Consider the following 12,056-nt stretch of genomic DNA (forward strand, 5'->3'; position numbering starts at 1 on the left):
TGTGTCGTGTGTCGTGATCGCGCTGAACTAAAGAATACTGAGATACGTCAGAAACGGCGCGATAGTCGCCCGGAGTTTAAAGCCACGTTTTCACAGGAAGCAACAGGGAAGGCAAGCCGGCGGATGGTGGTTCTCGAACGCAGCCCTGCTGAACGCGTCCATTTATTTCTTCGGCAGGTTCTCCGCCAGCCATGGTGTAAATAGACTACACCGTGCGTCTTGCCCATCTACAAGAATTCTGTCGATGTCGATGACAGACAGCAAAATAAGTCAAAATGGCGGTCACCATGGACTCTGCGAGAGAAAAAGCGCTTCAAGATTATCGAAAAAAGCTTTTGGAACATAAGGAAGTTGAGTCACGTCTCAAGGAAAGTAAGATATTTTCATCAATATTGTAAATTTTATACGGTAAAGTTTTATTTACGAAGTATTTATGTATCAGAAGCCCCCTAACCCACCCTAACCCCTCTTACATTTCCTCTTATTACTCTTATTAGGCTTTCTCGATATTTTACTCTTAAATACACTTTTTTTCCAACACAATATATTAATACACTTCTTTCGGGACATTTTATTTTATATCTTATAATTAATTTATAAAAAATCTAATGACCGTGAAATATATGTTCTTTCTAGTGAGAGAACACCTCAAGGATCTGACAAAGCAATATGACAAGTCTGAGAATGATTTAAAGGCATTGCAAAGTGTTGGACAGGTATCGTCATTTGTATTGTCAAAATGCAATAACTAATAACTCGTGATTATCTCTATATTCTATATTGCATAATCTTACAGATTGTTGGCGAAGTACTAAAACAACTTACCGAAGAAAAGTGTAAGCATTCAATTTATATACACCTAAAGTTCTGTATATTTAATCCTAAAGATTAAATTGCTGTATATCTAATCCTAAAGATAACTAAAAATTCAAAATTTTATCACAACGATATGCTATTCATGTTTCAATAAGAACAAAAAGATTATATCTAGCGCGATAGGCACGCGTATCTTGCAAATTTATAGCTAAAATTCAAATTGACGTATCCGAAACAAAATATAATATAGATTAAATTTGTTGTATAGTTATAGTGAAAGCAACGAACGGTCCACGTTACGTTGTTGGATGTCGGCGTCAATTGGATAAAAATAAATTAAAATCTGGAACTAGAGTTGCTTTAGATATGACAACTCTTACCATCATGCGCTATTTGCCACGTGAGGTAAAAGAGCTCGTTAATTAATCCTTCAAGAGATTAAGCTCTCAATTCGTAAAAAAAAATTTATTTTTGTCGTTGCTTCTAGGTTGATCCATTAGTTTATAACATGTCTCATGAAGATCCTGGCGATGTGACATATTCCGCGATCGGTGGTTTGAGCGAACAGATACGCGAACTGCGCGAAGTTATAGAATTGCCATTACTAAATCCTGAACTTTTCCAAAGAGTCGGGATCACTCCTCCCAAGGGATGCTTATTGTACGGTCCTCCCGGTACTGGAAAAACATTACTGGCGAGAGCCGTTGCCAGTCAGTTAGACGCAAATTTCTTGAAAGTTGTTTCGAGCGCGATTGTCGATAAATATATTGGAGAATCAGCTAGACTGATCAGAGAGATGTTCAATTACGCTCGTGACCATCAACCTTGTATTATATTTATGGATGAAATTGACGCTATTGGTGGGTGCATGATATTAATAAGTAAAAAGTATCCGAGTTAAAAGAGAATTATAAAGATATTAATACATTTGGCTTCATATATATATATATAGGTGGCCGCAGATTTTCGGAAGGGACAAGTGCTGATCGCGAAATCCAGAGAACCTTGATGGAACTGTTGAATCAGATGGATGGATTTGATTCTTTGGGTCAAGTTAAAATGATAATGGCTACAAATAGGCCTGATACCTTGGATCCCGCGTTATTGCGGCCGGGAAGGCTGGATAGAAAGATCGAAATACCGCTCCCCAACGAACAAGCTCGTTTAGAAATTTTGAAAATCCATGCCCTGCCGATTGCCAAACATGGTGAAATCGGTAAGAAATTTATTCGTCCCGTATATTTTTTATTTTAAATATTCTGTTTTACAATATCATGTGAATATTATTCATGCAAATAACAGATTACGAGGCAGTGGTTAAACTCTCGGATGGATTCAACGGCGCTGACTTAAGAAACGTGTGCACGGAGGCCGGCCTATTTGCAATACGATTAGAAAGAGAATACGTAATACAAGAAGATTTCATGAAAGCCGTCAGAAAGGTTTCCGACAACAAGAAACTCGAATCTAAACTAGATTATAAACCTGTGTAACTTTTGACGTAATATTACCAATGACTATATCGTTTTGTATTACAAAAATAATATTAGACGTCTATTACTTTTTGTATGCCACAAGTTCATTCAATATTACCTCGCTACAATTATTTGTATTCTCCATAGCGAAATTATATATTTCTGAAAGTTTATTCAGCATTAACGCACATTAGCAAATTTGTATAATACAATAACATTGGTATAATCTAAGACGATCGATGTAAAATAAATATAGACCTTTGTTTTTCTCTCCATTTCGCGTTCGGTTATTGCAAATTGTTTATTTGCGCGTACTCAACAAAATACTCAGGGTAATCATTGTATTTATAACATTTATAAGAATGGTATTACATCTACTCTGCGTTGCCCGCAAGACGGATCTTCTTCCTTTCTTGATATTCCTGCGCATTGTCGTACTTTCTTTTATATAAAACTGGAAACAAATTCCGTTTGACGATAGTTTCCTTTAAAATTTGCCAGGACATATCGAGACGCTTGACAGTGGAATTTAGAGCATCGTGAGTTACAAATTTATCATTTTCAAATTTGTACACTTGAAATCCTACGTCCGTTAATATCCACAAATCTTGTTTGCGTAAAAGACATTCCACAGGTTCAGCTCGTACAGTTATGGATTCCAAATAATTTGCCTTTAACCGCGTATCATTGTCACCGCTAATCCTATAAACTAACAGTACCTTGCTGTTATAAAAACTTATCACAATTAAGGATTCTATTCTACTAAGACGAGACGCTCCGAGATACTTGACGGGCAGTATATCTACAGATTCGTCGTAATTACAGTCACGGAGATCCCGGTTGAACTTTTCTACGTCGCACCTCGGCACCTTGTCGCAATAGTTTACAGACGTAAGTTCACTTCCGCGCTTATAGTCCCACAACTTAAAGACTCCGTCACCGCCGCACGATATCAGGATCCTCTTCTCGTGCGGCAACTCCGAGATATTCGTCACGAATTTTGTGTGTCCCAGGCAGTAAGACAGAACGTTGTAGCAGTTCGGAAACATGGAAACCCTTATCTTCTCGTCTCTGTCGGTCGTCAAGACGTATTTCGTGTCTCGCGTGACGAGCACGTCGAGGAGCATCGACAAGTGTCCCAAGATCAAGGTTCCAGTCTCGGTCGGAGGGCTGGCGAAGAACAGATAGGCGTCACCGGCCTTATCCGCCACGACGATATCGTTGCTCGGCGAGAATCTGACTCTGCTCGCGGCCCTGGCGAGCGTGCGATTCGACAGGAGCCTCAGGTCCTCGGTCCCGTACAGGCACAGCTGCTTGCGATTCGTGCACACAGCGAAATACTTTCCATCCTCGGAGAACGTCAGAGACGTTATCGCGTGATATGCCTCGATGTCCACGTTGTTGTGCACGTCTATCTTCCTCTCGGCCTCCAGATCCGGCAAGACTGTCACGTTTTCGGTACCGTTGTCAATATCGTGTATTATTACACGTTCGTTGTTGCACAGAGCCACGCGCGACTCGTATACGGAAAAGCTCATATTTTGGCATTTGCGACTCGTTCGTGGAAGAGATTTTAAATCTAACGTCACTCACATTGCTGTCGAGCGACGAACGAGCGTAATCTCTATTGACGTATGATATATACGTGAATGCAACATCAGCAACGTGTATAACGAGTGGCAACGATGCAACACGTGTATCGATATACCTAACCTCCGCGCGGATGACATAGCAAGGCAGGGTTGAAGCCGTTGAAGGCGCTGATGCTCCTAACCTAAAAGGAGCAAAACAAAAAAAATATATATAGCACGTAAATAAGTTATTTAATTGAGATAAATATTAGGACCAGCTGTTAGGACATATTCCGCTGTTTTTCAATATTCACGCGTCTCACTATTTCTTTTTATAATTCTAATATTCTAAAACTTCGGAGAAAAAAAGAAAAAAATCAAATCATCTGATTGGCCGGTCCAGTGGAAAAACTCCAGGCATCGGGGGCTACGAGTGGCCGTGGTCAAACCGGGACGCTCCCGGTCCCGGCAAACAAGCCTTTCCCTTTCCGCGCGTTCGGCGTTCCGTGTGCAGACGCCATAACGTTCACGCGATTCGTAACGGAGAACGGAGCGCTTTTCTCCGGTCTCTTTTATCAGCTGGTTTCGGCGCAGGCAGGTGCTGGTGAGTAACTTGTTCCGCTCCGCATTGCTGAGGCCTGGGCACGATTCAATTTTGCCGGCGCGTATCGTTATCGTCAATTCTTAACATCCAACCAACGCGTAGTAAGTACGAAAAGTGGCGACAAGGTTCGACGTTTCCACACGACAGCCTAATTTTTGTAGCGGTAGGTAGTAGGTAATAATATTGTGAGATAAAAATAACAAGGTCTCGCACTTGAAGCGCTATTCCGATAAAAACGTTCGAATGCATTTATTATTTTTCTTTCTTGAGTAGAGAACTCTATAGATATCCGTTATTGTGTGTCGGAAGGTTGACGAAACTTCTCGCACTTGCCGTGAGACTTACTATTTTCCTATAGACACGAACGACATTAGGGACGACTAAAACGTCAATGACAGACAGCATCGCGCCCTTCGTCGCGTAATCTCGCGTTACGCAATGAACCGAACGATGGTTCGAGAACGGCAAGGATTGATTTTGAGGTTAGAATAAAACTTCCGGTACACGGGGTGTCTCGCAGAGTCCGGGATCCAGACTCGACCTTCCGCGGATGAGTCTGATGAGAGGCGGGGGGGGGGAGGGGGTCACCGACGAGAGTGGCACATAATTTTCCATCGCCGATAGTACTGTTAAATGATTTAGAGGTTAAGGATCAATATTTGATCGAACTGTCAAGGTTCAAGTAAGTGCATTCCTCCGATACTTGAGTCTCCAACTTGGAACTTGGAACTCCCGTAATACGAGGGGGTCGCGAAGGTCCTTCCCCTTCCCCGGACATGTGCCCGAAGGCCGGCGCCAAGTTCCCGAAGTGCATCGTGCGATGGCAAGGCAGAAGGCAGAAGGCTTTCGGATTTAGGGTGTGCACGGCGGTATAAGCCTCGTTGCGTCGTTCGACCTTCGCGTCTCCTTCCGTACGTGGATCGCGCGTTGCGAATTTATAAGTACGTCTCGTTTACTCCGTATGCGTCCCGTGAACGCGACGCGCGGAAGACCGTATGTCGTCGGCTATGTGATAATTCATAAATTTTATTCTACGCGGAAACTGTTGCGTAACGGAGAGGTTAATTAGTCCTCGCGTGCGGGACGAAAGCTGGATGATTTTTGTGTGAATGTTGTCTATAATCAATGATATAAATGTTCATTACGTAATTCATTCAAATTTATTATATAATAATTCAATTATTATATCGCACTCCTAGAAAAATATTGTCACAACTAAAAAGATTTCGATTTTGAGTCAAACCCATAAAAAGTATGCCTAAAATATTATCTATCGTGCTATAAAAAAAAGAGCGTAAAATTGAATTAAATTTGTTTCTTTTCTCACACCTGAAAATTGTGAATTTTGAACTTGCGACAGTATTCTTCTACGGATGCTGTATAACAATGAAATTATAAATAGCCAATTATCTTCTGCTTCACCGATTTTACTCAAACTCTCCCGTAAGTAATGCGTTTAAAAATATTCACATCACTTTTGCGATTGCAGTATCATATACGTATAGCGATAGAACTCGCGTCCGATTTAGGTTTCGTGATATCGATGTACGCTCGACAGCTGCTCGCTGATAACGATGTTCGCGAGGGAGCTCATTATCTTCAAAATCATGCCGTTTCCCGCTCTTGGCTTGTATCAACGATAAGGCCGGCTTCGTCAAACGGCGCCGAGCAAGATCGCGTGACAGCACTTCTGGCAATAGTTCAATAACGCACCAGAATACACTTGTCGAATGTATCCGCTGCAAACGAGTCTTCGTTTCGCGTCTTCGCGTCACTCGCGATTCGCGATAACTCGATGACGCGCGACGTTAAAGAGCAAAGTTGACCGATTGATCCGCGTTAATTCTCTCGCAATATAAATCAATGTAAATTTTCTCACTGGTCACTTCCGATATCTAATGACGCAAGAAAGCATTTTTTTTCTGTGTCTGGGTAAATACCCTCCTCTTACAATTCAATTAACTTGGAATCGTTTCACCGTCTAGCAAACTGTTCTCCATACGTTAAACATTTTTCTTACATAGATTACAATCTCTAATTTCATATGCAGCAACTTCTTCGATATTTGACGTTAATCTTTCCCTTTTGCAATCCTATGTCGACCTGGACTCGTCAATTTTTTACGTCAAATTAATTATTAATTTGTATTTTTAGAATCTTCATAAATTCCTTCAGATTAATAAATTCTTTGATTTATATCAGACTTGCCATTTAAACGAAATGCGGGGACGAGGTACTTGAATCTCATTCATTTATGAGAAATAATTTAGATCGCAAAAGATCAAACCTTTGATAACTCAGTCGTCGAGAGAACTGCATAATCGCATTAAAAAGATAATCGAAATCATTCATCGGAATGTCAACGGAATGATTTCGATCGCACAGCTTTAATAGAGCTCTGTTTCTTTTTTTATATTTTAATTATTAATCACGACACACATGTTGATGTAAACATCCTGATGTCGCAACGTTTTACGCTCTGTAGGTAATTTACCTAATAACGCCACAGAGATATCTTCACCCGCAAGAGCATTTCGTTTAGCGTTCAGACGAGTTTTGCGACGCCGCGAAATCATTCGTCGCGATAAGAACGGATTTTACGCAACTGGGAATTTTTGTCCTCTATATAGATATCTCGCGGCCCCTGTTTCGCACACTTTTCACCCGTCTATCATAATTCGCGTCTCGTTCGACGTAGTTGCTGCCGCGCAGCTGAGCTAAGCCAAGCGCGTGATCTCTCGCGTGTCGTATCGAAAAAAAAGGTATATTCAAAAAGGTATTTCCTGAGATTTATCCATTGCTTCGGAAATGAGGTGACTCCAACTCGGAGATTTATTTAGGTTTAATAAAAATCAATTGCAAACTGTTCGTTGAGCGATTCGCCTGAAGGGAGAGGTGAAAATATATGAATTATTTATATATAATAATAATAATAAATAATATCTAATTTTATTCTTTCAGGATACACAAGGAAGCTGCAGTAACGAGATGCATTCGACCTGTGCCGCGCTATACGCTTTCCGATTGTCACTGAATCAGGTAAGGCGCGTTAAGTCTCTGGAGCTCGGTCCCACGGTAATCGACTTTAATTAATGCCCACTTCGCGTCCCTGCCTACACTTTATAAACGACGAAAACTTATTTTCCAGTTGAGTTCTTTCTCAAAAAGTCAACCTAGTTTATATATAAATTTTTGTACGGGCAACAAAGATATATTATGGCGATCTATAATATTATGATATCGAGAGAACGTATTGTTGACCAGATAGAAAATTATTTTTTTATATAAATACAAAAGAATTATTTCTTCTATATAAACATACAAACATTAATTTTATAAAAGACAAATGTCTTCACTTCGATGAAGCGCCTCCTCATAACGGTTTTTGCTTTCAGGCAGCCAGTCCAGCTTTATACAGGGCTAGGAGCTTCGATCGCGGCATGGCGACATCCGCAGTCTTCCTCGCAACCCTCGGACTGTCGATGAGCATGTTCTCGTTGAAACAGATGCAGTCGTCGCGCCAACGTCGTCTGCGAAGGCTCTGCTAGAAATCCCCCCCCCCATCGCGATCGTAATTCATCAACAACCAAAATCAACAGTCAACTTGAAGAAATGAGTCCATTAGTCGTGAAAACGTGCCTGCGCGACAGTTCATCCTAGTGTGGACGACGTTATTCTGAAGTCAACAATGCGGCGTATGTCGGGTTGAGCTATACCTCCACGTCTAGAATGAGAGTTTTGCGGTTTGTACCTATGTCGTATCAGGCAATTCGCAATTGCGTATAAATTTCGCGGCACGTTCCTCTATTGGAGCGCGAACTACTTGTACGTCTGAAGGATCATGTCCTCGATTCGTAGACGCGCTTGCAAGACCGCGCGCTTCAATCACGTGGAATTCAGCACTTGGTACAGACAGGGATTGCAAACGCGATGGGAACTATAGAATATAGACTGAAACGTGAACTCTATTTTGGAAGAAAACGGGATAAATGAGATGGAGAATTTCAACTTGTCCTTTTCCGTGCTGTACTTTTCGAGAACAATTGAATACCATTGACCAATCAAAAGTTCGCTAAACAGAGATGGAGACAGAAATGGAAACGGAGCGAACGGAGCGTTTTTTTCTTCTCGGTACCCGGGCGCTCGTGGGAGTTCACATTTCAGCACAGTATATAGTTCATTGGATTTTCGTCGAAGACAGCATCGGCTTCGAGCAAGACGTGTACGCTTCGTGAGTTCGCGAATACGTAATAGGTTCTTCTCCCCCTAGAAACGATAGCTCATCTCATCAAAAGGGAGAGATTCTAGTCGTGCGAGTAAACGAGAAACGGTGCGGCGAATGCGACGGCAATTCTTTTCCAGGAAAACTTTCGCTAGCGATTGATATATCAGAGGATGTTTGCGTTACTTTGCACCGCGACTTAGCTTAGTTTTATCGATTATTTAATAGTTCCTTCTGGCGTGTACAGCCGCGATTGCCGATGCATCGTAACTCGATTTCATGATATATCGCACGCCATTTTTTTAATACTAAATCGATTAAGGGGAAAAATTACACCGAGGAATGACATTAAAGGGTTAACTATATCGACCGCCGACAAACAACGGCTGATTCATAAAAACCATATTTAAACAATCAAGGATTAAGACTAAATTTTCTGTTATCACTGTGCTCAAAGAGATGGGTTTTATAAATTAGTTCTAATCGAAAGTTTTCCTCGAAAAGACAAGCAAACGCTGCGAACGAGGGCGAGCCAAAGAGTTTCGCTGAACGAAAACAAGCGAACTTAGTTGAGGTTTTTAACGTTAATAGATAGACTCGGATCGTAACTTGACGTTCATCAATCATATATCGTTGATAATGCTCATCCCGTCTTTGTCCCCGTAAAGTCGAATTATATGAATTAGTCGTTGAACCTGAAGCACAAGTGGCACATGTAGATTGTACGCATATGTACTGCAGTTGTTCATCGCAAATCTCTTCGCGACGCAATCGCCTGAAACCCTATTAAACCCTCCTCGGTGCTTTTGACAAATTAAAATATTCTAATGCAATTTTTCTCCCTTGCTGTTCGATACTATTTTTTCATTTTACGCGACAAACATGCCGTGCTGTAATTATCACAAAAATATACAATATATTCTGTCAACATTATACGAATCTGTGTATTAGGATGTATTAGTGCCATCTCAGAGCATTTGTAAGGTCATTGTTTTTAATAAAAATGTTGATTCAATTAACTAGGACTTAGTTTTATTAAATATTTCTCGTTAATGCAAGATTTGCGTTGAAATCCTACAGGAAGAGAAGGAAGCGATTACGAGAAGAAACGCAGGATATTTTATCAAAATGTTAAGAAATCGATAAAATATTGTTAAACAATATTATGTCTAGAGAAAACGTGTCAGGACATCTATCCTTCTCTTGGTCTTAACATGTACATTTATTTATAATTATTATACAGTCTCAGGCTCGATATTCCATGTCGTACAACGGTCTTGTCCATTCTCTCATTCTCTCTTCCTATCTCTCTCTCTCTCTCACACATTTTCGTCTCTCGTATTTTCATAAAAAGTCGAGTCCATGCCGCAGAAAAGAAAACTGCGAGCCAAGAATTTCATCCGTTATGCGTACGAGCCTTATTTACGAGTGATATAAAGATTTCCAATTTCCCTTTTGTCACGCAAAGTTATTCCTCATCTATTTCCACGGCACGGACGCGATTGCTCATACAAGAAATATAATATTTATATATAAGTAGTTCATATATATATATATATATATATATATATATATATATGCGTGTATAGTATGTATAGAGAATTGAAGATCGTCGGGCTGCTCGATTCGAATGGATTCGAAAGTTCGTATACGCGTCAAGTATACAACGCGACGACGACATGTTACAAACGATCCTGCGACGGATATGCGAGAAAAAAAGCTCCGGGGATTCGGGAATACCCATCCGAGATAATTTATTTAAAATTCGTAGGACCGAAATGTACATTTGATAATTTCTTTCTATCCCGCATCGTTCGACGTTCCACTTTTTTTTCTTCTTTTCATTTGAAAAGGAGGACTAGAATTCGAGATTACGAGGGAATGGGAGATTTGATTTCGCGATCGGAGAAGGAATTTGATTGTCCGTCAATTTCGCAAATGATAGGAATTGTTTAAAGAGGGGGAGAGCTCTACTTGAACGAGAAAGAGGGGAAAATAACGCTGGCAAGTGACGAGATCCTCGATAAACTCTCGGTAGACGAAACAAAGGCTGTATTAAAAAATTCCTCGCGATATGCTGCGCCTGTTGCGGACGACGTCGCGTCGTCCCCTATCGTCGGTATAACGAGAAAACGATTAAATTAATAAGCGCAATCACAAGTAGAACGTTGTTGCTCCTTCTCGAAGCTGGGCGCGGCTATCACAGTTATCCCCCTAATCGGTCCCCACACGAATGATCGATGCAACGTTCGCGCAACGATTTTCTTTCTCCTCCGCCGTGTCTGTACAATATTGCGCGAAAATAAATGATATGTCATAATGCAGGATGCGTTCGACTTTCCTTTTTTTTTTCTTTTACCGGGCCGTATTTCGGTCGCGGATACGCGACACGCGGGGAGAGCCGGGGGATTCCCCGGACGTGAGAGACGTCCGGGTAAACTCCACCGTCCGTCCTGTGCACCGCGAGATCACGATGCAACAATATATCGAATGATATGCGAGAGAGGGGGGCCGCTTTTCGATCAATATTTCATCGAATATCTCTTAACGATCGAACGGGGTCGCGCGCGGGAGGGGAATTAAGCGAGCTCGGTTCCCCTATATCTGTTAATTGTCATCCCAACTCGATACTCTAATGGCAGTCTGTGCGAGGAGGTGTCTCTGCGTGTCAAAAGCGTCGGGGTTTTGACAGAGCTCACGAACGCGCGTCGATTCCACGGTGTTTCTTCGCGCGTCACGAGGTCGTATACCCGTGGCAGTGCCCACGTTCAACGCGCGACGATCGCGCGAATCGAGGAAGGAGAGAATATGCGTGTACGTGTCGCGCGTATGTTTAGGAGAAGGAGGAGAAGGAGAGCAACGTTCGATACCGGCGATCGGGGCGATTGGGGGTGATTCGAGCTGCCCGACGACTGAGATACGCCGGGCTTTCACGTGGCTTTCGTCGGCTCTCCGCCCGAAAAGCACCGCTCATAATTATCCGTTTACCTTCCTCTCTCTCATGTTTCTCAAAGAGGTGAAGACGTAGAGGGGAAAAAGTAAGACGATTTTTGGACGTATGGACCACCGTGGACAAGCGCGGCCGATTCGTCCTAAAATCTCACCAACCGGTCTGATGGAATGTGCAAGGGAGGTTGTTGCTGCGAGCTTACAACGGCGGGTAAACGAATATTTATGAACGGCGGTACAAGTCGACCGCGCGCGACAGAGATGTGCACACATCGTAAGAAAATAAACCCTGAACTCTCCGTTTTAATAATCGCGCAATGCTGCGCCCCTCTACCCCCATCCCGTTCCCGCTTTTGTCTATACAGAAAAAAAGAAGTGTTAAATTAAAACTTATATAATATACTCGTATATACACGCAA

General features: G+C 41.8%; 3 protein-coding genes across 5 annotated transcripts; 2 read left to right on the top strand and 1 right to left on the bottom strand.

Annotated features, from left to right (window-relative positions):
- Positions 1–8: 8 nt before the first annotated feature.
- On the top strand, positions 9–2,566 carry Rpt4 (Regulatory particle triple-A ATPase 4). The gene is made up of 7 exons (XM_077401175.1): positions 9–372; positions 637–716; positions 797–836; positions 1,085–1,221; positions 1,304–1,676; positions 1,769–2,032; positions 2,119–2,566. The coding sequence occupies exons 1-7, from the start codon at positions 276–278 to the stop codon at positions 2,307–2,309; spliced, it is 1,182 nt and encodes a 393-aa protein (XP_077257301.1). The 5' UTR covers positions 9–275; the 3' UTR covers positions 2,310–2,566.
- On the bottom strand, positions 2,444–5,908 carry Wuho (tRNA (guanine-N(7)-)-methyltransferase non-catalytic subunit wuho). Of its 3 annotated transcripts, none has more exons than XM_077401202.1 (2): positions 5,796–5,908; positions 2,444–4,065 (listed from the first exon to the last, which is right to left on the bottom strand). In XM_077401202.1, exon 2 carries the CDS (start codon positions 3,827–3,829, stop codon positions 2,666–2,668), a length of 1,164 nt encoding a protein of 387 aa, XP_077257328.1. In that variant the 5' UTR covers positions 3,830–4,065; positions 5,796–5,908; the 3' UTR covers positions 2,444–2,665. The 3 variants fall into 3 exon arrangements, with proteins under 3 accessions (XP_077257328.1, XP_077257345.1, XP_077257337.1); XM_077401219.1 differs by lacking the exon at positions 5,796–5,908 and adding an exon at positions 4,812–4,826; XM_077401211.1 differs by lacking the exon at positions 5,796–5,908 and adding an exon at positions 4,138–4,448.
- On the top strand, positions 5,228–9,710 carry LOC143895208 (uncharacterized). Its single transcript, XM_077402183.1, has 3 exons — positions 5,228–5,335; positions 7,428–7,505; positions 7,862–9,710. Exons 1-3 carry the CDS (start codon positions 5,243–5,245, stop codon positions 8,012–8,014), a joined length of 324 nt encoding a protein of 107 aa, XP_077258309.1. The 5' UTR covers positions 5,228–5,242; the 3' UTR covers positions 8,015–9,710.
- Positions 9,711–12,056: the final 2,346 nt, after the last annotated feature.

This window comes from Temnothorax americanus, unplaced genomic scaffold, assembly GCF_048541705.1.
Source record: "Temnothorax americanus isolate GAGA-0224 unplaced genomic scaffold, ASM4854170v1 Scaffold1, whole genome shotgun sequence".
Lineage (NCBI taxonomy): Eukaryota > Metazoa > Arthropoda > Insecta > Hymenoptera > Formicidae > Temnothorax > Temnothorax americanus.